At 53.7% G+C, this 24,322-nt stretch overlaps 2 protein-coding genes across 9 annotated transcripts in view; one reads left to right on the forward strand and one right to left on the reverse strand.

Moving 5' to 3' along the window:
* Positions 1-7,283, forward strand: part of PPIP5K1 (diphosphoinositol pentakisphosphate kinase 1) — a 35,680-nt gene extending 28,397 nt beyond the window's left edge. For 4 of the 7 annotated variants that reach the window (XM_081840540.1, XM_081840541.1, XM_081840539.1 and 1 more), the window contains 4 exons: positions 1,628-1,810; positions 4,681-4,824; positions 5,417-5,527; positions 6,078-7,283. In XM_081840540.1, the coding sequence (XP_081696666.1) occupies positions 1,628-1,810; positions 4,681-4,824; positions 5,417-5,527; positions 6,078-6,625 (986 nt within the window). In that variant the 3' untranslated portion in view covers positions 6,626-7,283. The remainder of the gene's footprint in view (positions 1-1,627; positions 1,811-4,680; positions 4,825-5,416; positions 5,528-6,077) is intronic. The other 3 variants (XM_081840543.1, XM_081840544.1, XM_081840545.1) reach the window with 1 other exon arrangement.
* A 2,272-nt stretch (positions 7,284-9,555) lies between these two features.
* Positions 9,556-24,322, reverse strand: part of MAP1A (microtubule associated protein 1A) — a 35,428-nt gene continuing 20,661 nt past the window's right edge. For both annotated transcript variants that reach the window (XM_081840535.1, XM_081840536.1), the window contains 5 exons: positions 23,338-23,420; positions 22,617-22,757; positions 13,686-22,038; positions 12,726-12,958; positions 9,556-12,202 (listed from right to left, as the gene is read on the reverse strand). In XM_081840535.1, the coding sequence (XP_081696661.1) occupies positions 12,047-12,202; positions 12,726-12,958; positions 13,686-22,038; positions 22,617-22,757; positions 23,338-23,420 (8,966 nt within the window). In that variant the 3' untranslated portion in view covers positions 9,556-12,046. The remainder of the gene's footprint in view (positions 12,203-12,725; positions 12,959-13,685; positions 22,039-22,616; positions 22,758-23,337; positions 23,421-24,322) is intronic.

Consider the following 24,322-nt stretch of genomic DNA (forward strand, 5'->3'; position numbering starts at 1 on the left):
CCCCGCTCCTCCTGCTCCCTCCACCCTTCCTATGTCTTCCATCCCCGCGTGCATGAGTGGGCAGCTGTGTTGTGCTGTGCTGTCCCCCCCCCTGCTCCCGCCACTAACCACCCTCTTGGCTCTCCCTTCTGTGTTCTCACAGGGATGGGGCGGGAGCAGAGGGACCCCTCAACACATAAACAGCAGCAGCAGGGAGGGCAAGATGATGCACCTGCCCCCCCCCCAGCTGGAGTGACCTGATGAGAGAGAGCCTATGGGGTACCAGCTGCTCCCCCCTCGCTGTGACCCAGAGTGGGGAGAGAGCCTTGTCCAGTTCCCCCCTCTCTTTAGGCTGCTTGTCTGCTTGCTTGCTTGCTTGCTTGCCTGCCAGCCCTCCAGTTCTCCCACCCCCAGGCAACAGGTCTTGCTGGGCAGTGCGGGTTCAGAGGCGGGGAGGTGCCACTCTCTTCTCATGGGGGTCTTTGCCTCTGCTGGGGTGTCTGGCTCTTGCCCGACTGCAGGAGGTCTTGGCTGGCCCTGGGCAGGCTTGGAGGTGTCTGGTGGGTGGAAATTGGGGTGGGGAAAGCTGCCCGCAGCCCCTTGGGGAAGGTTTTCTTTCAGAGTAAAACATACTAATTGCATTAGAGAGATTTCCAAGTCTTTTCACTTCTGGAAAAGACAGGTTCCTTCTGTTTCTGCTTGCTAAAGTAGAGGGCTGCAAACTCTTTCTAAGCCTCAATCATCTCCCTTTCCTTTGTGCTTATTGTCACTTTCTTCTTTGCTTCCCTCTTCTGTTATTTGCCAGCTAGCAAAAAGTCTTGCTTAGATCACTGGAGGGATGGAAGACAGGGCTGGTTGTAAACTCCGAGCCTCATATCTGGTGCTTCTGTAGTTCTACAATTTATTCATTTAACAATTGGGCTTTTCGGTTTCTAGGAGTTAAAAGCAAGGTTTTGAAAACCACTGTCTATGGTGCTTGAGTGCAATTCTCCCCTCAGTAGAGTTGATGAATATCCCTGCCTCCCCTGTGGCTGGCTGCCAGTGGAGGGGCACTCCCACATTTTGCTCAGTGGAGTCCTTTGCAGCCCATGTGAGGTTTGAGAATGAGTGTTGGAGGGACTCTGAGGAGGAGGGGCAGCCCAGAGCCGCTGGGGGGCGGCGGCGGGGGGGGGGGAGGGACGAGGAGCGAGAGACTCAAAGGCTGTAGGCTTACATGCCCCTTCCTTGCCTGCCGATCAGCAAGGCCAACTTCTCCTCCTGACTGGCTATTTCTGCCTGGGGGAGGGTTTCTTCCAAATGGGGGCTTCCCTTAGGCACATCTGGTTGGCCACTGTGGGAAGAGGATGCCAGGCCCTTTGGGTTCTTCTGATGATTTTATGGAAACTGAATTGGTGCTGACCAGACAATGCTTCTGCCAAATGTCTCAAAGGGTCTTTAGGTGCCCAGAAAGTGTTTGCCTGTGTTGTCTCTGAAGTGGGAACAGAGTTTGCTCCGTGGCGGGTGGTGCTGGCAGCTGTCCTCCCTCCCCATGCTCTTCCATGATCCGAGCTGGGCTTCCTCCCTCCCCCTGCCCTTCCCCCCTCTGTTGCCTTGGCTTTGGCTCTGCTGTGCCCCTCCCCCACTCACCCTTTGTGGCCCCTCCCCCCAGATGAGCTGGAAGGCCCCTGCGGGCGGCTGCTGCTGCGCCACTTTTCCTCTGACTTTGCCGCCAGCCAGCCCGCCTCCCTCCTGGATGCCGCCCTGGCACATCACCTCCGCCAGTGCTCCTACCACTTCCGCCTCTTCCGGGACTGGCTGGTCTCTGGCCGGGGGGACCTGGAGAGCCTTGACGGTACGGCATGGCACTGCATGGTGCCTTGGGGGCCTCCTTGGCTGGGCCCTCCCCGCCTAGGGGGTCCCTGTGGCTCTGCCTCTTCAGGGGCTGCTTCCCTCCCTCCCCTGCCCAGCTGCCCTTTGCCTGGAGGAGGCCAGCCAGGAAACCTCTTCTCTTGTCCTGCCGATTCTTTCCCTGCTCCTCTTCACTGGGCTACAGCAATGTTAAAACACAACATTTTAAAAAAACAGCTAAATTCCTGGCTACCTGGAAAGGCTGTGAGCCCTGGTGGGTCTCACTTGCGCCCCCCCCCCCATGGAAGCCGGGCGTCTGAGGAAGGGCTGCCCCTGCTGCTGCTGTTGCTGCCACTGCTTCTTTGCATGAGGTTTGGTTTGGCTTCTGGGAGCCCCCCAGACCCTGGGCGTTGTCTCCCCAGCCAGCCCAGGCTGTTCTGCACCTGGTGCCAAAACCCTTGCAGAGTGTGCATGTGTGAGTGTCGGAATTGTGTTGCATGGGCAAAGCAGCTTCCCTGCCCCACAACCTGCCAAGGGGGAGCAGTGTGGGACTTGAAGGATGGAGGGCTCTTGGGCAGGCCCATAGGCACCCTCCCTTCCTCTTTCCCACCCTGGCACACAGGCCCAGCCACTCTCTGCATGGCTTTGAGCACTGGGCTGGGCTTTCTTCCCAGGAGGCCAAAGCCTGATTTTAGGGCAAAGCTGCCCAGGTGGCTCTTGACCGGGAACCTGCAGGTCGGGGAGGTTGGCAGCTGCCTGCAAGATGCCTGGCTTGTCTTCCAGAGGAGTCTACTGCTTGGGTCATTGCAGACCAACACTGCCCAGGAATGGCCTTCTTCCTTCTGTCTGCCCCTGCGTGATGGCCAGGCTGGTTTGAGTTCCACTATCAGGGCAGCTCAGTGGGAAAGAGGACCAGGCCTCCCCTCCCTTTGGCCTGCGTCTTCTGGGCGGGAGCTTCTCTTCCACTGGCGCCGTTCCCTTCCCGGGGAGAGGAGGCTCACTTGCAGGCTCCTTTCACAACCCTGCCTTGTTTGCAGCACAAGTCCCTGCAGTTTAAAAGCCAGCAGCTCTTTTGGACTGGTGCAAAGCGCCCCCCGAGTGGTGCTCAGCGTCCAAGAGAGGAACAGTTTCAGGTTTGTGTATAATTTGCACAGTGGCTTCCTAAGAGTTTCTTGGGTCATAAATACAGATTTTGCAGCTTCAGAAAATTGGCTCAGCTCTCCTTAAAACGGTCGAATGTTGGTTTGTTATGCCAGAATTGGTTAGCAGATGTTCTGCTGGTTTGACCGACGTGAGGCACTGGAGTCCAGGCTTCCTTGCCTGATGCAGCCCTTTCCCTTCCATGCAGACCCACTGGAGTATTGCTGAGCATTCTGCAGCATCCTCTGCTCAGGTGCTGCAGTGACAAAAGCCACCTCCTGGATGGGGCACCTAAACAGCCTGCAGGTGGGAGGCAGCTCCTGAGCAGCTATTTGCAGACTGTATAGCTCTAAGCCATGAGGGCCTTGACTCCGGAGCTCAGTGCATGGTGGGGCTGGCTGACTGACAAAGGGCGGGGGGCTCTGGACCCCCAACTCCTCTGGGAGTGCAGAGGCCTCTGCCCAGGCTCACTGTTATAAACTGAGAAATGAAAGCTAGGAGTTAAATGGCACCTTAAACCTAGGTTAAGGGCACAAGAATGTCTAGGACTAGGTGCATTTTTTCAATAACAAGAATGCAAAGCTGAAAAAGTATGAACTGCAGCTAAAATATTCTGTTCATTTTTGACATGGTCTAGTCCTTCCCCTGCCCACCCCCCCTAATATTCTTAATAGGGTTTCTTCTCCAGTCTTCAGAGAGTAGCTGGAAGTGGGGATGCAGTCTGCAGTTTTAATCTGAAATCTTAGGCACAGTACTGCACCCAGAGCTCAGAACTGTTCATGCTAATGAAATTCCCTGTCACAAAATGCGCCTAGAACAATGGGAGTTTCGAACACTGTTCAGGCCCAACCCCTCTGCCCTTCTTATCCCTTCCTGGCCAAGCTTTGCTCCCAGCTTGGAGCAGGCTCTGTGTGGGGCACAGGCTGCATAGAAGCACAGGTCCTGTAGGGTGGGGGTAGGGGGCGATACTGGAAAGGGAGCAAGGAACCAAGTGTGTGTGTCTGTTGTGTGGAGAACAAAGCGGTGATCTGCTCTAAAATTTTCAGAAATGCTTTGTAAGAAAAGAATGAGCAAACTGTTGTTGATGGGACATTTCAGAAACAGAGTGGCAGGGGCAGGGGCTTCATCCTTCCCTTCCATGGGAACCAGGAGGCAGGAAGCTGAGGTTCCACAGTATATCCCTAACCCTAACGCTCTCCCTCTCCCATCTGCTGGAATAGCTCCAGGGTTAGAAATGCCAGTTCACCCAGCAGGGGTAACACAGAACTGGAGACTGAGAATGGCTGCCCAAAGTTTGGGGAGGCTGGGGCTGCCATCCCCAGGACCAGTTATGGTGCACCACTAGAGTCCCTGGGCAAACTGGTTTTGAAGTTTGTCGCATCACCTCTAACAGCCCCCTAGGCAAGTCGAGAAGAACCTTTGGGGGGTCTGTTCAGGGCTCCAGGTGCCAAGGAAGGGCTTTGCCTTCCCCAGGGACAAGGAGGAGCGGCAGCCAGGCAGCGGGAAGGTGGGTTAGGAGAGCTCCAGGTTTTCCTCCCAGCCCCTGCGTGCTTTTGCTTCTGAGATGCTGGGCTGGGTCTGGCCTGCTCTTTGGTGTGTTTTGGGGGCTCCATGCCTGTGGCTCGAGGGGGACGTTGGGCTTATTGTGGGCGTCTGGTGGGGAGGCAGCTGCCACTGGGTTTTCTCCTCTGCAGAGGTCCTTGACGCTGGGTGGGGGGTCTGCTCTGCCTACAGGCTTTGAAGGCTGCTCCATGGTGCCCAGCATCTACCCCTTGGAGACCCTGCACAACTCGCTCTCCCTGCGCCAGGTCAACAGCTTCCTGACGGCCGTCTCCAGGACCTGCAGCACCAGCACTCCCCACCCAGGAGCTGCCCCAGGTACCATCACAGGCAGGCAGGTTGGGCACTGTGCTGGGGTCCCAGGTGGCCACCCCCTCAAACTGAGCCCCCTTCTGCCCCAGGGCTTCCCGCAGGGCAGCACCCATGTTTTCCAAAGCAGCTTTGCCCAGCTGTGTAGAAGCAACACATTTCACTGCACACGAAAATAGAATACCCATTTTCTGGGGTGCCACCACCGAAAGGGCACCCCATCTCAGCACAGAGACCCTTTGGTGTCTTGGTATTGCAGCTGCATGAGCTAAGGAGCTGCAGGATATAGGAGAGAAGCCCTTAATCAGCTAAGGAAAGCTTGAGAGTGAAAAAGACATTTATGTTTACTGCGAAGCATGTGATAGATGAGCAGAATTTGGCTAAAATAGGAGAAGTGTGGGGGCTGGCCTGGGCTGGGGGAATACCTGGGGGCTTCGGCAGAAGTGCCTTCCTGGTCACCAGGAAAACCCCAGGCCCCTCAAAGGTTAGCTTGAGCAAGGGGCATCTTTGACTCTAAGGTGGGGGTGGGCAGAAGGGGTGGTGCCTAGAAGCAGGCCCTTGCCAGGGGCTCACAGTGTTGTCCTCCTCCTCTGTCCTGCAGCGCTCTTGGAATCCCTGATGGAGAGCCAGGGGCCAGGCGAGGACTTGACGCCGCAGCAGATTCTCTCCTCTTCTCTGCCTCTACGCCCCCGCTCAGACAAGCCCCCCTGGTGTAAGTAGGCACGGGGCTTGGGAGGGAGGAGCAGTTTGATGGAATAGACATGGACAAACAGGCAAGGCTGCCCAAGGGGACATTGCAGGTCTTTGGGGTGGGCTTTGTGCCAGCAGGAGGAATCCCAGCCAATGGGAACAGAAGGAACGGGGGCTGGGGGTGGCATCAGCATCAGCTAGGTAGACTGGGCTGGTTGCAAGGTTGCCAGAGGCCCTGAGCCCAGACCTTCCTGGCGCTTGGAGTTGGGCAGGGCAGCTCTTCCCTAGTGGGAGGGGGCAAAGCCAGCAGATCTAACCTGCGGGCTGGACAGGATGGGACCCTCACCCTGACTCTGCTTGGGGTAATATGCACCCCCACCCCACCCAGATTGTGTGGCTACTATTAGACGCTGCCCTGGGATCCTCCTGGCATTCTTCAGGGTGGGACAGTTGCCAGGCCCTGTGCCCAAAGCTGTGACGGTGCCAAGGAAGGGGTTTACAAGTAGCTTGGGGGGTATTCCTAGCACCTCATTCCCCCCCCCCATGACCACCTCGTTCTGATTCCCTTGCAGACAGCAGCGGCCCCTCCAGCACCGTCTCCAGTGCAGGCCCTTCGTCGCCCACCTCCTCTGTGGAGAGCTGCCCCCGCTTCAGCTTCGTCTCGCAGACCAGCAAGGAGCGGCTGGCAGGGCCCATGGAGGGGAGCCAGCCGGGCAACAACGGAGCCTTCAGGGAGAAGGGAGAAGAGCAGAGCCTTGCCAGGGAAGCCTCAGCGCAGGAGGAGAAGGAGGAGACAGAGCCTGGCGGGCAGGCAGCCACAACCTTACTGCAGAAGGAACTGGAGGGAGGGGAGGAGGCTGCCTCACCCCAGGAGGAAGAGAAGGTGGCGGCTGTGGTGGTGGGGGAAGAGAGTGAGCAGCTGCCCGCAGCACTGGAGCTGCTGGAAGTCGGGAGCAGCAGAGGTGCAAGGGAAGGGCAGGCAAGCGAAGGACGGAGGGAGCTGGACCTGCCAGAGGAGGAGGAGGAAGGGGAGGCGGCAGCAGCGGAAACTGGCTCAGGAGAGGCCACCTGGGAGGAGGCCCTGCTCAGTCCCTTTCTCCCAGTTGGGGAAAGCACTTAGGCAGGAGAGGCCTGCTGCCAACTGAGGCTGGCCAAGTGGGAACCTTTCTTGCCCCTCCAGGAGGCTGCCTGCCTGAGCCAGGGGCCCCGTCTTGCCCGGAGTCCACCTGGCGGGGATGGGCTCTGTACCAGCAGAGGTTGGGGCCGTCCCCCACGTCTGGGACATGAACCTCACTGGCCCAGCCAGGATGGCCTTCTTTCTCCAAAGTGTCTGGCTGCAGCTGCGCAGAGTGGGGGGGGGGAACCTGAAGAGACACCCTCCCCCAAGTGGTGTCCCCCTGGCAGTCTGAGTGTGAGAACTGAAGAGGTCTTCCTTGCTGGCGGCAGCGGTGGGGGTGGGAGGCTCTCGGTGGGGGGGAGGTCCTCCAGTCCTGCTGGCCATTGCCAGGGTACAAAGCTGCTTTGGAAAAATCAGGTTTTCTTAGAAACACGTGGATGAGATGCCAAATGGTGTACAGTACAGAGTAAATATTTAATATATTATTCGTGCTGGCAGGTAGAGGGGGCTGCTGGGGGTCCCCACTCCCCCACCCCCGCTCCATGGCCAGGCATGTGTCGTCCGTGGTTCAGATGTGTCTGTGTTTCTCTTGCGAGGGATTGTACAGCCGTCCCCTGGAGCTGCATTTTGTGCGTGGAGTAAAACGCCGACACTCCTAAGACGGGTGGCTTGTGTGTGTCTCTTTGGAGGGAGCCGCTTGGGGGTCTCTTGGTGTGCCTTTGTGCGGGGGCAGCTTGGGGGGTCTGGGAGGAGGAGGAGGAGGAGGCCGCACAGAACAGGGCTAAGCTGGCAAGAATTCCTGAAGCACAGCTGTCCTGCACATTGAGAGGCCTTCTTGCTGCACAGTATAAAGGGGATTCCATAGGCAGAATTAGCAGCTGCACTAGAAAGGACTTAAAATGCACCTGCTGGCTGAGGCCAGTGGAAGCCCATCTAGTCCAGCGTCGTCTTCTCACAGTAGCCAACCAAGTGCCCCAGTGGAAAGCTTGCAAGCAGGACCTGAGCACTGTTTCCTCCTCTGTTTCCAGTAAGGGCTATATAACTGCTAAGAGAAGCTGCAGGACATCAGAGACACAAAGGGAGGGTGTCTGAAAACCCTTGGAGGTCTGTTTGTGTAAGAAGGAAGCAGTCTTTCCTGAGGCAGGGGCATTTTGCTCAAAGAGGAGGACAGCTTGGCCACCATCGCAACATCTGTTCTGGGTGGTTGGTGGAACATGTTTTTGAAGTGAAAATTACAAAGCATCATATAGAACAAGGGGAGCTAACACGCTCCCTTACAGATGTTTTTGGACGCCAGTTCCTTTTGGCTCCATGTAGCCTGCCTGACCGATCTGGGATGTTGGGAGTTCTTCCAGTTGAACAACATGGGGGGGGCACTAAATTGACTACCCCAATATGGACGAACAAATCTGGCCTTGCTAGACTTTTGGAGTTCTTTTGAGTGTGTCAACAAACATGTGGATCCTGCATACTTGTATTTTCAGTAAGGCTTTAACAGACGCTTGCCAAAGGCTCCTGAGCAAATTTAGCAGCCTTGGGGTGAGAGGACAGCTCTTCTTTATAGGTCAGGAACTGGTTAAACAACACAAAGCAGAGAGTAGGAATAAACCAGCAATTCTCAGAGGAGAGGGATTCTCTCCTCCCCCGACTCCTACAAGGCAAGGGCCTGCATTGGTGCTGGTGCTTTTTATCTTCTCCCTCAAGGATCTGGAGGTTGGAAGGAGAAGCCACCTTAGATGCCATTTTGGTGTGGGTTTTTTTGGGGGTGTGTGTGTGTAAAAAGCAAATTATATTGTGCAGCACCCTAAATGGTTCTCTCCAGGTTTGGTGAATAGGCAAGAAAATGGCAAATGCTGCCCAATGTAAATGTAAATTGATACGCAAAGAACAGAACAAAAACTATGCATGCTGCCGTGGTTATCAAGGAGGTACATATGGAATACTGCGTGCAGTTCTGATTACCCCAGCGAGTTGAAACACCTTCATGCAAGGAAAGACAAATATTGGTGACTGTTTAGTTTGGAGGGGGAAGGCAATTAGTGGGGGGCAGAATTACGGAGGGTTTCACAGTGTGGAGATAGTTTTTCTGCCTCTCACATAATTTTAGAACTGACAGCTGCCCAATGAAATGGACTGGACTAGATTCGGGATGAGTGAGAGGAAGAAATTGCACATAATCAGTTGTGATGGGGATACAGAATTTCACAGGTTCAGAGGTGGGATTCAACAACCACAGTTGCAGGAGGCAGCTCTTTCCCTCACCTTGAGGGTCTCCCAACTGTCTGGCCTGTGTTGGTGGCCCAGCTAGAAGGTTGTCTGCTCTTGCACTCTTTGTTGGTGTTCCATATCTACAAGGGAAACCAGTTGTTTTCTAGGGTGCCATTCTCTTCTGGATTCTTTTGCTCTGGACTAGGTGACCCTTGGGCACCTTCCGACTCTTAAGATTCTTTGATTCTATGGCTCATGAGGAACGTTACACAAACAGAGGCCAAATCCTTGTTCCTGTGCTGCAAACAACAAACCTGAGCAGTTTTCTGGAAATGCCGTTTTGAACAAAAGGTATGTGGACAACAAAGCAGGTTGTTCTGTTCATTCCCCACCAAGGAAAAAGGAGATAAACTTTTTGGCCTGCCCTCCCCTGACCCCTTCAGGCCTCTGCTGTGTGGGGCAAGGGAAGCAGCAGGAGCAAGGCCCAGGCAGGCAGCTGCTCTGGAATGCCCTCAGAGGGGCTTTGAGGGAACAGAGCAACCCTTCTCCTTCCCTTGACCTATGGAGCTCAATGCCATTGGGCCGGGGAGACACTGGGTTATGGATGCTGGTGGAGGAGCAGAAGCCCAGCTCCAAAAGGCTGGAAGAGACCTTGGTGGTGGGTGGAGAACCAGGGCTGGGCGCTTTGCCAGTGTATCAGTCAGTGGAAGCAGGACAGGAGCCCCTTCTGAGTCGCAGTTAATGTGGCTTTATTGGTTAGTGCAGGCCCCTCCATTTACAATCATTAGAATTACAGAGAGTTGCACACAGAAATGCAAGGGGAGAGGGGAGAGGAAACTCAGGACCTTGGATTGTACATAACATGGAGGAGAGGAGGATGGCGGGGGGAGCACTGGGCTCTATTTATACAACATTCAGTAGCAACAGGAGCTGGGCTAGAAGTCCTTCTCGCCGCTGCTGCCTTTGAGAAAGGTCCCCATGAGCATGACGCAGCAGAGGAGGAATTGCGTGCTGGGGCCCCCATGCAGGAACAAGCAGAAGCAGGAGCTCAATGTCTTTCTTGTCATTTCTTTCCTGGGCTACCCAACGGTCCCTCTGGGTGGGTGGTGGTGGGATTGCTAATGGAGATCAGTCTGGGTTCTTTATAAACAGCAGTTTTTACAAGGTTTGCCGTAGAACGAGAAGAAGGGAGATGCTGAAGCCAGCTTCAAAACTACAAATTTTGGGGAAGGACTCAAGCTGGTTGGGTGGGGAAATTGGGGTTGTGGAGAGCAGATCATTGAGTAACCATGGGGCAGGGAGGGATGTGGGGGAAGATATTCCCCTGAAGTACTTTCTCCTCTGATGGAGCAGTGGGTCTAAATCCCACTGGCCCCTGCTTCAAGTTTTAAGATAGACACATTCATAGGTGGGTTAGCGCAGCAGCTCGTCTGTCCAGGCCCAGGGACCCACCACCTCTGCTGCTGGGCCTGAGCATACATGGCTTGTAGGCACTGGTCTCTGGCTGCTGCCTCATCACAAGCCATGAGGGCAAGTCCAAGACCCAAACCACAATGGATAAGCTCAACAGGAAAGCAACAATTGGGCTTGCTGGGCCCCTTCCTGCAGGGCAGGGAGCTGGAGCATGGAACTGAGCCCCTGGAGGCTGCAGAACCAAATGCCAGGGGGAAGGCAGGGGGCAGGGGCTTGTCTATCATCTGTCAAGCTTACTGCATTTAGAAATGAGATGTTTACCCTGTGCCCTGAAACCCAGAAGCCTTCAGTGTGGTGATGGCAGCTCACAGTAAAAATATTTTAAATACACACACACTCGCACACACACACACTCACACAAAATAGCATACACAGTTCCAACAAAAGGTCAGTTCCAATTACAACCCAAAGAAACTCAAAATAAATATATAGACAGTGACCAGAAAAAATAGTTCCTATGGGTTTCTCCCCAGCTCCACTTTTCCTTTTTTCCTTTTTTCCTAGTCTGATGGCAGGAACAATTTAGACCAGCTAAGAGGGCTGAATACATTCTTTCCTAGACCAAGAGCCACACCCAAAGACTCTGTAAGGCTTTTTCAGAGCTTGCCCAAAGCGTCACACCCATGATTTGTGACTTCCCAAGTGTGCTGTTCCCTCCCTCCCTGTGGCTATAATGTGCTGGGCCATCAGCCCTGGCTTTGCCAGCAGCACAGAGGACGAAAACGGGGGCCCTCACTGTGGCTGCTGACAGCTTGAAGGGCCTCTAATGCTATCTGCAATAGCTGCGAGGAGAATGGCAGTGCATGCGGGGAGCTGGAGGAAGAGCCTGCAAACACCCCCTTCACTTGGTTTGGCCCTCAGTTCTAGCAAACAGGAGGAAAGGATGTCCTTGTATGTACAGCAGTGCCAGCTCCATCCCCAGAGGGATCCAGTCCCCACCCACCTACCCCAATTTCCCCCCCCTTTAGCCACCGTTTTGCTCACAGGGAAATACTGGGACTTTATGAACATGATCCTCCTCCAAAGGGCAGAGTCACTTGGCAGGGGCCAGCTTCACCTCTGGCACTGCTGAAGATGCAGTATTTGGCATTTTCTGACTGCAGAGCTGAAGGGCTTCTCTGCAATGTACTCCTTGGTGCGCCAGGCTGGATTCTTTTTCCAGCACAGCTTTGGCAGAGTGTTGGGGGGCAAGCAAGCCGGTTTCCACTTTTCTGTGTCATCATCTCCTCCTCCTCCTCCTCCCAGCTCAGTTCTCACTTCACACCTGAGAGGCTGAGGAATGGTGTATCTCCTTCTCTTCCTGCTCTCGTCCTCCTTTTCACTGGTCTCTTGTGCTGCTTCTATCTGAAGCTACCCCGTGGGCTAAGTCAGACAAAGTTCTGGAGGTCAGAAGAGCCCTCAGGCAAGGAAGCAGGGAGGGAGGGGGCAGCGCTTTCGCAAGCAGCATCAAAGCAGCTGAATTATTCTACAGCAATGACGGAGGCAGCAAAATAAATCTGGAAAAGTGAAGCAGCTCCCAAGAGGGTCCCTCCACTCCACACACATCCAGGCATGCTGGACACGTCCTGGGCATGGTGGCAAACAAGAGCCATGTGCAGGCAGCATGTGCCCAGCAGATCCAGACCACATTTGGGACAGGAAGGAGACTTGCGCTGTGAGTAGATGGATCTCCCAGTGCTGCATGGTGGGGGGGTGGGGAAGGCGGATGGACGTATGAGATGCGCTGCTGCAGCCAGGGGGGCCTCAGAACTCGATCTTGCATGCAGGAAAGGACTCATCCTGCATCACCACTGTGCTGCTGCTGGCCAGGACCATGATGCTTAACTCCTGCTGCTTCTCGTGGGTCTGTTGGTACCATTCCCGGGTCACTTCCGTGTCGTGTGTTGGGATGAGAGTCACCTGAGGAAGCACAAGAGACAGGCTGGGAAGGGGTTTCCCTGGTGCTCTGGCCAATCACAGCAGGGCCAGGAAACAAGGTAGCTACCTCTAGCTAATAGAGCATCCCTTGCAGAGGCAGAAGGAGGTTTGCTGCAGGGTTGGGTCAAAGGAGCAGGTTGGAGCTAATTTTTCCAGAAGCTAGAGCAGATCTGGTGGAGGTAAGTGGGCCTCCCTCTTTGGACTTGGCTCAGAATTATTCTAGGCCAAGGAGAGGTGGCTGGGTGGGCCAATGGAGACAATGCTTTCCTGGCCAGATGAGACCAAGCAGTAACTGAGCACTGGCTTGCCTGGTGGGCATAGGGCCAGGACTGACTTAGGCAGTTTCCCTTCAAGTGAACAGTTCTTGTTGCACTGAGAAGTCATACTTTGCAGAGAAAGCAAGCTCTCCATGAGCCATGCTCTGCTGTAGCCCTTAGGTATGCTTGCAAACTCTCGCCCTCTCCTCCCCCCACTGGCTCCACAGAGAAGCCAGCCCAGCCCGTACCTGCAGGTTCTCCCCCCACTGGGCCTTCCCTTCCAGGAGGGCGTCCAACACTGCGCGACTGGGCTCCCCGCTGCCTGGGTCGTTGCCGCTCATGACGTAGTAGGAGGCCCGGACCCTCTTGAAGAATTCCTGGTCCGTGTTCTTCCCACTGCAGTGATTGGGGATGTAAGCCAGGTCCACATAGATGGGGGGCCCAGGGGGCACAGAGGAGCTGCTTTTGGGGTTGCTGGAGACTTAGGGAGAGAGAAGAGGGAGGGGATATTAAGCCAGCTGGTGGCAACTGGGCAGGGTGGTTGCTAGCCCATCAGCTCTTTGTGAAAATGCCCCAACTAGGGATCTCTCGCATAACATTGTTCTTATTTTAAAAAATAGTAAATTTTATTAATATTTTCCACACAACAAGAAACAGAAAACAAAAAATAACAATAGACAAAACACAAAAACAAACATATGAAAAACAAATCCAAAACTTACAAATTAATAGTATAAACACTAAAAAGGAAAACAAACGTTGACTTCCACCAATCCCACAGCACCTCCTTTACCTCTCATTGTATCTTCCTGTTTTCCGTATCACCTCAATCCTAGCATCTGGCTAGGATCACCTGGATGGTGATCCCTTTGCATCTCTTCCTGAGATCCCTCCAGAGAGATTCCCCCTCATAATAATGTATTTGGTAATAGCCACACCACAGTGCCGAGTTTCAGAACTGGAGATAGTGTATTTTCCACCAGCAAATCAGGTAGGCCTGATTTATCATCCATGCCCAAGATTAAATCCACAGGAAGTGCTTCTGGCAATCTTTGACCCTAAACCAGGGAGCAGAAACAGCACATTCTGGTTCTGGGAAAGTCTCCCCAACTTTGAGCAGAAGACAAACGGCTGGACACAACCAGAGGTGAGAGCACAGATGCCCCCACAATTCCCACCAAGAGGGCCAGGCCTCTGCTCAGTCTTACCTGGGCTGGTTTTGACGCCATTGACGAGGTTCTTGCCAGGGTTGGGGGGACCCGTCTCTTCTCCATGGGCCTTCAGGGGCTTCTCTCTCTTGGCCAGTGCTGGCTTTGGAGGCCGGTCTGGTGGCTGTTGCTTCAAGGGGGTCGGGGACCATTTCTCAGGCTTCCGGGCAGGGGAAGAGGACTTGGGCTTGCCCAGCGGCTTCCTCACCCCTTTGTTTTTCTCCTTCAGATCCTTCTTGGATATTTTGTCAGGCCTGCTCATGTTCTGATCATTGAGCAGCACCTCGGGGTCCATCATGCAGACATCTGGGTGTGGAGGGTGAGGATGGGGGTCCACCAGGGTGATGGGTGGGGGGTCATGACCAGCTCTTGTGCTGCTGCTGCTGCTGCTGTGATGGGAGCTGCCCACAGCTTTGTCCACTGGGAGGAAATCAGCGTCTTCATCGGAGTCCATGACCGCGTCGGCTGTGATGGAGGGGCATTCCTCTGTTTCTGGAGGGACATCCGAGTCAGACTGGGAGGTGCCAGAGTCACTTGCAGAGGTGGGGGGAGTTTCTTCTGCTGTGGCAGGGGGTTGCCTATGGCCACCAGGGATGGAGTGTGGCCTTCCTTTCACAGAAGGGTGACCTTCAGCCTGGGAACATTCACTCTCCTCTGATGAATCCTGAGGACTGGGGTTGATGAACGATGGGGACAGCTCTCCCTTCCTTTGCTTATACTCACACGAGAACCTCTGCCCGTACTCTGAGGTGGCTCCCAGAGATGGCTCCAACTCATGGGAGGCGTCACCATGATCCTCTGCTTGGCTGCCATGCTGGGCATCTGGAAAGAAGGGCGGGAAAGCTGGCTCACAGCTCAGCAAGGAAGAGGGACGGCTTTGTCTCTCACAGTCCTCCTTCTCGTCATCCTCCTTCTCATCGTTGTCTTCCTCCTCGTCGTCCTCCTCACTCCTTGTTGCCCCTGTGAGATGTGGCCCACCATGGAAAGCAAGGGGGCTGAGGCTCACCTCTGTGGGCCCATTGGCAGTGGCAGCTGCCTCCTGCTGGCATTGGGGGGAAACAGCCAGGATGTCAGGGAGGGGAGTGGCTGCTGGCCACTCTCCAGGGCTTGGGGGCTGCTGTGTGCAGCTAACTGTGCAGCTGGACTCAGACTGCTGAGTGGGCAGAGAGGGCAGGTCCAAGCTGGCAGAGGCATCTCCTCCCATTTCACCTGAAAACATCTTTGCAGAACCTGCTGGAAGCTGTGGGGATGTGGGTTGCTGTGCTCTCTGGGCATCTGGCCCAGCAGCTGTTCCTCGATAGGGGGGGAACAAGTGGCTCTCACTGACTGCTGGATGTGTTGAGATGGAGGCCCTCAAGAAGGTTTCCTCAGGAGAGCTAGATGACTCCCTGTGCAGCTGCTGCTCTTGGGGTGCCCCAGAGAGAAGCTTCCCTCCTCCTGCTGCGAATGATGAATCCTCATGAGAAACCTTTTTGGATACCTCCAAGTATTCATCTCTCTTGCCCTTTTCAAAGGGGTCAGAATCAGGGATGCCAAAAGCAAGGGATTTGTCCCGTAAGTGGGATGAGAAATGTGCTTCGTGTCGGAACAGGATGGATGGCTGGTGCATGCCCAGGGAAGAGAGTTCAAAGCCCGAGGAAGAGCAATCCAGCCCTTTCGTCAGCAGCGCTGGGCCCTTTGGAGGGTCCTTCTCTTTAGCAGCAGAACCAAAGCAGAAGCCTTTGGAGTCGGTATCACCAAAGCCTTTCCCTATGGAGGCCTCTTCCTCCTCCTCTTCTTCTTCTTCCTCCTCCTCCTCCTCCTCTTCTTCCTCCTCCTCCTCCTTTTTGGAGCATGGCTTGCTTGAGGCCCACTCCTGCCTTTCTTGACCTGCAAGGCTGCCATAGGCAGCAACATCCTCAGCCTTCAAGGCTGTTCTCTCTTTCTGACTCTCCTCTCCCAACAATGCACCATAGGATGCTCCTTGCCATGTCGCTGACAGACAGTCCTCCTTCTCCAGTCCTGAAATGTCTGCATAGGGTTCCTCTTCCCTCTCGCTGGCTGGCTTCAGAGCTGAAGGGGGCTCCCCTGGGTGCTTGGATTCCTTTTCGGACTTCTCCTTGGCCCCCTTCTCCAGCTCTGAGTCGCTGGCGCTCTCTTCTCCCCTTCTGGCTTGCTCATAGTACATATCCTTGGGCAGGGAGTGCTTGGGAGAAGGAGACCTTTGCTCCTGGCTGATGTTTGCATCTGGAGGGTGGGCACCTTCAATGTAAAGAGTTGTCTCCTCCTGCTTCAGCATGCCTGCCACATCAGTGTGGGAGCTAAAGCCTTTGTCCCCCAGAGAGGCTGCAGGCAGGGAGCTCACCAGACTTCCTGGCAGAAGAGGTGAAGAGTCTGCAAGGCTCTCATCAGGCTGTGGGTTGTCCTGGGCTGTCAAGCTCTGTGGTACACTGGGCTTCTCTGCTATCTGAAGAGGATGGCCCTGGGCATGAACCTCTGCATACTCAAAGGAGGGCTCTGCTTTGTCCTTTGGGGAAACTGGAGACGAGAGCTCTTTCTCAGTAGGAGTGTAGAGGCAAGACTCTTCTTCCTTGGAGGAGATGGGGTAAAGGGTTGTCCCTATCTTGAGACCCACATCTTTTCCAAGGTGGCCAATGCTAGACATGACAACATTCTCATAGATATCTGCATAATGGAAAGTCTTCTCATGAGGGTAAGGAGTTGCTTCTCTCTCTTCCCCTTTCCCAAGAGTGTCAACTTTGGGTTCACAGAGCCCAGACTGACTGGGAGAGTCTGTGGTGCTGAACCAGGAGTGATGCTCTGCTTGGTCAATGGAGATTGTGTCCTGCAAAGGGGTTGCAAGGTCTCCACTTCCTCCAAGGTGGGTGGACTCACTCTTCCCTGGCTCCACAACTGCAGGGGCCCTGTCTTCCTGGGATCCTACTGGACTCAGCAGAGCTGCCCTCACAACCTGCTCCTTTTGGCTTTCCTCTGAGCAAGTGTGAGATTCCATCTCAGCCTCCTGCTCTCTGTCCTGCATCTCTTTGGGATCCCACTTGCTTTTGTAGACATCATCACTCTCTGATCTCCTCTCTGTGGTTCCTGATTGGAGTGTGGGCACACTTTGGTCTACTGCAGGGGACTTTTGCTGCTCTGGTGCAGATGCTTCTCTCTCCTCTTCCAAAGCAGGAGGCTCCACCACAGAGCTGGACCATGGCTCTGTGGCCACTTCCTCCTCAGCTTGCTCAGGGGGGGACTCCTCCCTCCACCCTGTTGTAGGCGGAATCTTGACCTGGTGTGGAGGGGACAGTATGGCCCATTCCAGGCCGGATGTTGACACACTTTCTAGCCCAGGAGATGGGGGGCTTTTGGAGCCAGGCATCTTAGATTCCTTTATGTCCAGGGCACTGTGTTCAGCAGCTGCTTGTGGAAATGCCTGTGTTTGGTCAGATGATGTTTCTGGCACCTGCTGGGCCACAACCTTGTCACTCGCATGGGGAAAGTGGTTCTCAGGAGGTGTCTCTTGCTTCAAAGTGGCAAAGTCTTCATGGAAGTGCCTGTATCCTGAGTCCCAAATGTCTTTCCTGGCCAGTCCAGAAATGTCATCTTCAGACTCTGCCGCAGAGTGAGAAATCACTCCCTCTTCAGTCATGGGAGGAGGAGGAGGAGGAGCCTTTGTTTCATGTTTTTCTGCTTCCTCATCCAAGAAGGTACATTCCCCTCTTTCTTTCCCATACTTTGGCTTTTGCTCTTTGCATGGCACTTCCTTCATCTCCTCTGGAAACCACACTTTCTTCTCAGAGTTTGTGTCTTTCAGATAAATATCTTCCATTTCTGGAGATTCCTCCTCCTCCTCCTCCTCCTCCTCTTCAGTATCCTGCTCCTCTTCCAGCAACTGACGAGGCCCCATCTCCTCAGAGGAGACTTGCGAGGGCTCCTTCTCTAAAACTGGGCTTGGTTCTGTGAAGCTTGAAGACTTTGAACCTGGACTTTCTTTGGGGGAAGGTCTTGGAGATGGTTCTTTGATAGGCTCTTTTTCAGCTAAGGATACGGCTCTGGCATCTTCCATAATAGTGTCTGCAGAAGACATCGTGAGGGTGGCATGACTGTCTTGGAATGGATCCTTCCCATGGAATGAAAGGGAACTAAGCGAATTGCCTTTGACCAAAGCTTCAGATGTTTTGCTTCCAAAAGGGCTCTGCTCTGTGTAAGACTGGTAGCTCATTTCAGGAGAGAATTGTTCTGTGAACACGTCTGATGAGGACTTCTGAGCAGGGACCTCTTTTGTAGACAGAGACTGAGCATCAGGTTGAGAACCCTCTCCTGTGAACAAGTGCAAAGAGGTTTCTTCACTAAGGCTCACAGAAATGTCACTGCCTTCTGGGGAAGAGTATTTGATAGCAACTGAGGGGGGTCCCTCTTGGCCTAAGTTGCGCTCTGTGAAATGTAGAGCATTCCCATCTTCTGGCAATTTTTCCATGGCAATATCATCTGAATATTTTGCTTTCCCAGGAGTGTCTTCAATAAATGGGAACACCTTTGCTTCCTCTGGTGAAAGCGGTTTTGTGGGCGCTTGTGAAGAACTCTCACCAAAAGCTCTATCGGAAAGTTCCTCCCACCCTTCTGGAGGAGGAATTTCAGCCGCAGAGAAGAGCACCTCATGGGCAGGACACTTCATGCTTTCCTGGGAGGCTTGCTCGGTAATGTCTGCTCCCTTCAATGGAGAGCCCTCTTTGGGCTCTAGAAGTGTGTCTTTGGTGAGAGGATAAAGGTCAGAAATGTCCAGGGTCTCTTGCTTGTGGTAGAAGCTGATGGCCAGCTCCTCTTTCTCAAGAAGCAGTCTCCGATCCTCACTCTGGACAGGTGCGGATTCTGATGCAGTCACACTTTCTGGGACAGGCTTGTCCTGAAGGACAGGTGATGCCTCTTTCCCCCCAGAAAAGAGCCCCTCAGTAGCAGCGACCTCTCCTTCAAAAGCCCTGGAGATCTCAGTGGCTTTGCTGGGACTTCTTTCTTCATCCCATTTCACAGGGGCCTCAGAAGACTTGTCAAACAGCTCAGCCTCCACAGTGTCCGATTTCTCCTCTACAGGGGACTGGTGGAAAGGTGTGTGCCCAGCGCTGGTGGGGCCCGACTGGGTGGGAGATGCCATCTTGACTGTGCTGTCATCAGGGCTCATGCACCGCTCTTCAGCCTCACCAGAGCCTGCAACTACCTGCAGCAACTGGGCTTCTCCGTCGAGTATCAGCATGGCCTCTTGGGATCCTTCCACTGGCACTCCTGTTAAATCATCTCCCAGGGGCCCTTGCTGAGAAAACAAAGGTGCATCATAATGACCCTGCGCTCTCCAAGGCTTCTCAATATTTGGTGTCTCATCTTCTTCTTCCTCCTCCTCTTCCTCCTCCTCCTGTTCTGGTTCCTGTTGCTGCTGCAGGCCCTTTTTACAGGCCTCAAGCCTCCTCTCACCTTCTGCTTGTATACGGAAGTCTTCTGGAGGTGGAGACTTGAAGCCTTTGTCCTCCTCTAGTGAAGATGTGGGAGAAATGGTGCCAGCGGAGGGAACATAGTCCAGACCTTGGGTAGCCTCTGTTCTAGAGGAAGGAATGCTGTTCACTGTATCCAGCAGCAAGGAGCTTTTGCCAGTATCCTCTGTCTGCGGTGCTGTTATCGAGGCAACAGACTGGTCCTCTGCAACAGAGGTGGCAAAAGAGGAGAGCTTGTCACACTCTGTGATGGATGTTGCTGAAGAAACATGCTCCTCTTCTGCCAAGGGGGCAGCCACAATGTTGGTGGGGTAGGCAAGGACTGCAGGGTCTTGGCCAGCAGCTGCCATGGCCTGGATCCCGTGGATAGCTTCAAAGGAGCCAGTCTGGTCTGGCACCGCAATGTCAGAGGAGCTAATATCTGTCTTGAGCTGGGGCAGCCTCTCCTCCTGCTCATCGTGAATCTCTTCATCGGAGATGGTTTGCTCTGTCTCTGAGTAGCCAGGGATGGTCTCATCCTGGATGTAGGAGATGTGTTCTCCAAGTGGGGCTGGAGCGCTGCCCAGGCAGGATTCCTCTTCCTCCCCCTTGCCCATTCTTTGCTTCCCAGGCAGTCTGCTTTCCTCCTTGGCCTCTTTTTCCTTCCCTCTGGAGGGAAAGAGGGGACCTTCTGGCTGCTGGAAGAGAGAAGGCTCACTTTTCTCTGCCTCTTCCCTTTTGGCCTCTGCAAGGGGCTGTTCAGTCCCTTCCAGCTCTGCCTGTTCCAATCCCTTGTCTCTCCTGTCCATTTGCCTCTCTGCCTGTGTCTCCATCCACTTCATTTCCAAAGCAGAATATTTGTCTTCCGAGTAATCACCGGAAGCCTGCATTATATCTCTCTCTCCTGCTTCTTTTCCGGAGACTTCTGCTGTTCTCTCAAGGGGCTCCCCCAAGGTGGCTGCTCTCTCATCAGGTCTTTTGGGCATTTCCCCTCCCCCCTCCTTGCCCGTTTCCTCCTCTGTTGCACCTTGGGACCAGGAGTCTGGGCCACTGACTCCTTCTGGGATCAGGTCTGTCTCCTGAGCAGCCACATCACTAAGCCCCTGCTTTTCTGCCTCTCCTTCTGCAGGACCAGGTGCCTCTGGAAGCCCGGCCTGCTTTTCAGCCTTAAGCTCCTCAAAGTCCTTGGTGAGGTCCTCTGGGGAAGACAAGACCAGCCTGTGCTCAGCCACGCCTGCTGGTTCTGGGGGCTGGCTTGGTGGCTTCCTGGGCACAGGCAAGGCCTTCTTTGGCTCTCCATGGGCAGCGTCCTTCTCAGCTTTGCTGCGAGCTTTCTCCGCTTTGATCCGACCAGGAGCTTTTGCCTTGTACAAAGTCTTCCTCACTTCAGGGGTGAATGACTTCAAGTCTGGCTTTGAAATCTTTTTCAGCTCTGGCTTGGCTTCCTTCTTTTTCTCTTCTTTCTTTGACTCCTTCCTTTCCTCTTTCTTCCCATCGTCTTTCTTAATCTCCTTCCTCTCTTTCTTGATCTCTTTCTTCTCCTTGTCCCTTTTCTCCTCCAACTTAGACACTTTCTCCTTGAGGTGCTTCTTGCCCATTTTGTCCTTGCTGTGTTTCCTTTTCTCTGCTTTGAGGGCATCGCTGGAGTCCATTCTTACTTTCTCTGCCTTGGGGGGCTTTTCCAGTGGCTCCTTGGCCTTCTTCTCTGTCTTGGCCTCTTTGAGGACCTCGGACTTCGCCTCCTTTGCTCCCTCCTCACCACTTGCCTTGGCAGCTGCCGGCTTAGAAGACTTGAGGCTTTCCTTGCTGTCTGTCCTCTGCTTGATCTTGGTCTGCTTGAGTGCCAGGGTGGGAAGGCCAGAGGCAATTTCCTTTTGCGTAGCAACAGGATACTTCAGGAAATCCAAGTGCCTGAGTTTCTCAAGCCCTTCCAAAATCTTGTTTTGTGGTGCATTCCCAGGGAACAAAACTCGCACTATTTTTTCTGTTGGACTTGCTGGGAGCCACACAACCAAGGCGGTGATGGAGGTCAGGTAGGGTACAGAGATCTCCCCTTCCTTCCCATTGGCCAGAATGATGCCCGTCTTGGCCTTGCTGTTCCCAGCCCACTTCTGCATGAGGAACTGCATCTCCTTGCTCTCCTTGACTGGGTTCAAGACATACATGTCCAGTTTCCCAACACCCATTTTGTGGAACAAGGTGATGGGCTCAATTGTGTTGCTGACAACCCTGTAAAGGGGCTCTGGCTTCACGCCCAGCCTGTTGAGGTACTGCAGGGTCAGGCTAGCCTCCTCAATGCTTCTCTTGACCTTCATGGAAGACTCGGGCATTTTGAGCTTCTCAGGGACATTGAAGAAAACCACCCCAAGTTCAGGGGAGATGAGATTCTTCATCCAGTCACTGTAGTTGGTGGAGCCCTGAGACTGCTCCTCGTCCTGCTCAGCGATCTTCCTCTGCAAGAGACCATTGATGCCAGGGAGGTTATCAGCCCCAATGTGGGTAAGGAGAACAGAGTCAATTCTGTCCAGGTGCCGCACCAGCTTCCAGAAACAGGACTTCCTCTCTGAACCGCCATCCACCAGGATGTTGAACCCATTGACAGCAAAGAGCGCTGAATCCCCCCTCCCTCCAGGGAAGATGTAGCAGCAGGGCTTGGACAGCTTGAGGAAGCCCCCTGAGGTTGGGGGTTCCAAGAGGTCAAAGGGAGATGGGACATCCACTGTCTCAGAGACATACTCGGCAAACTCAGAGATCCCATCCATCTCTGGCAGAATTGGGTCAGGGTTCAGTCTCAGACTGAGAAGGTCCTGGAATCGGGGGTGTCCTAGGTTGCTCCAATCTCCCTCTCCCAAGCACGACACAGTCAGGGAGGCCTTGGAAGCTGGATCTGTGTTGCTGAGAAGCTGGGCAACCTACAAGAGTCAGAAGCAGGCAATAGTCAGAAGCACCACAAAAGGTCCTTGACACCCCCCCCCCCAAATGTCTTTTTTAGTCAAATCCATGCAAGCTCAACTGTTAACTAGAACTGGAAACCTACCAGTCAACCTATGTAACTAACTATTGTTCTTGGGTGGCCAGAGGTGTCCACCAGATGTATCAATAATAGCATCCTGGAAATATGCTACTCTGGAGACTAATAATCTGAAAGGGGCCTCTGCAGGAAATCAAGTGTTTCCCAAGCCTACAATAAGCCAGGAGTTGGAATGCATGGTGAATAAAGTTCTGGTAACACATCCTGAATGCCTGGGAAGATTTGTAACGTGTACAACAGTAGTAGCAGCAATCCTCATTTAAGGTGGTCCCAAACTCAGTACCCCATGACACTGCGGGGTGTTAATCTTAGGCAAAGGATTTTCCAAGACAAGCTGTGAAATAAGACTTAACCTAGGACTAAAAAGAAGACAACAGCCTGAGGATGGCCTCCAAAGCCACCTATGTCAGCCAGATTCTTACACATACAAATCCCAGATTCCCCACCCACCCAATTTACCTCTGGATCTGCAAGGATCTCAGCAAATTTCTGGTAGGTGAAGGTCCCAGCCTGCAGGATCAAATCTCCTTCTTGGTCTGTGCTCTGTCCACAGAGCACTAGCAGCTTGTAGGCAGAAGGGTCACATATCAAGGAACGAACCTGTTTGCAGCAGGAGAGACAGTTTCAGCTCCTGAGTTTTGGACTTGCAGAAATGCTGCCCTCATTCGGATAATGCAGACGGCCATGTCTGATGAATGAGCTTGGAGAGGCAGCCCCATTGAGAGGCAGCTTTGCATCTTGCCTAAACATGCTTGAGTCTGGGCTCTAGACACAGCCCCATAATATCCCAGTCCTGCCCCAGGCAAGGTCACAGGAGGGGTGGCAGGGAACCCAAATATCCCCACACCTGGTCAGGATAATCTGTGCAGTCAAATTTAGCTGCAGGCAGAGAGGAAAAGAGGGAAGGCAGCCAGGTCCCTAGAAGTGGGGGAGGGAACTGGGTGCAGTCCTGAACACAGGGCTTTGCGGGAGGGTCTTTGTTTTAAGGCCTTTATCTACTCCCCTTCATAAATATTTATCCTGACGGGGCAGGAAGATGGTTTCACAAGGGATTTGTAGCTGGTTTGCCCCCAAAGTCAAGAAGCGGGCAACTTTTGCACCATGCCACTGTAGCAACTCTTAGAGATGTAATTCCATTGGTTACATTGACCCCAGGTAGGCAGGAACCCCAGAGCTTTACCTCTGACACAGTGCTCTGTTCATCAGGGTTTACTAGGATGACTGTGTCCAGGTCCTCGCTCTGGTGGTGGAGGGTCCTCTGACCTAGGGAGACAGTAGAAAAGGCTATGTTCAAAACAAGTGCTCATAGTCAGAGCCCAAGGGCAATGCCTTCAGAACCAGGCCATTGTGGCTATCCAGGAGAAGCTGGAAGGGCTGGCAGTTTCCAAGCTGGCTTCAGGTTTCCCTGCCCTGTTCCCGAGGAAAGTGACCTCCAGTAGAGCAGCCCAGACCAGCTACTTTTGAACTCCCAGCCCAGGGAAGCTGCAGGAAGATTCCTCGGTGAGTGGCTTCAAACAACAAATGAAAACCAAACTAGACCAATACATTTTGGCACAGGAAGTATTGCTCTGCACAGTTTATGCTAGCCATTTGGGGGGCTGACTTCAGCTTTCATTGGGACAGAAAGTGATTTGCTTTAGGGCTGAAAAACTGCTCTGGAGTCCTGCAAATTTGAGATGTGTGCTGATGAGGAAGCTTCTTCCGGCACTGCTGGATATGCAGATGTCTTTGGATGTTCAATGAGCAAGACATAAACATGCCCATAGCATGGATCTTGCAAATGCTCTCGCTTCGGGCAGCCCCTCCCCGCTCCTCAGAATTGTGCAGGCAGTTGTGAGTTTGGGAAATGAGCAGTGTGTGTGTGTGTGTGTGGTGAGGGTTCCTCATGAGCCTGCAGTGATCCTTGCAAAAGAGATGAGCTGCCCAACCCAATACTTTCCCTGGGAGTCTGGGCTCCTGCTGCCGAGTTGTAAAACACTCCATGGGTTGAGCTCTGTGGCCAATTTAAAATGCATCCATTAAAACACACACAGTGTGTGTGTGTGTGTGTGTGTGTGTGTGTGTGTGCGCCCCCCCCCCAGGATTTTGCACTACAGCAGCTGTTCCTGCTTGGCATCCATCGTACAGCAGCTGCTCTGGGCTCCAAGGACTGAGCTGAAGCCATG

This window comes from Podarcis erhardii (assembly GCF_964252035.2).
Source record: "Podarcis erhardii genome assembly, chromosome: 14".
Lineage (NCBI taxonomy): Eukaryota > Metazoa > Chordata > Lepidosauria > Squamata > Lacertidae > Podarcis > Podarcis erhardii.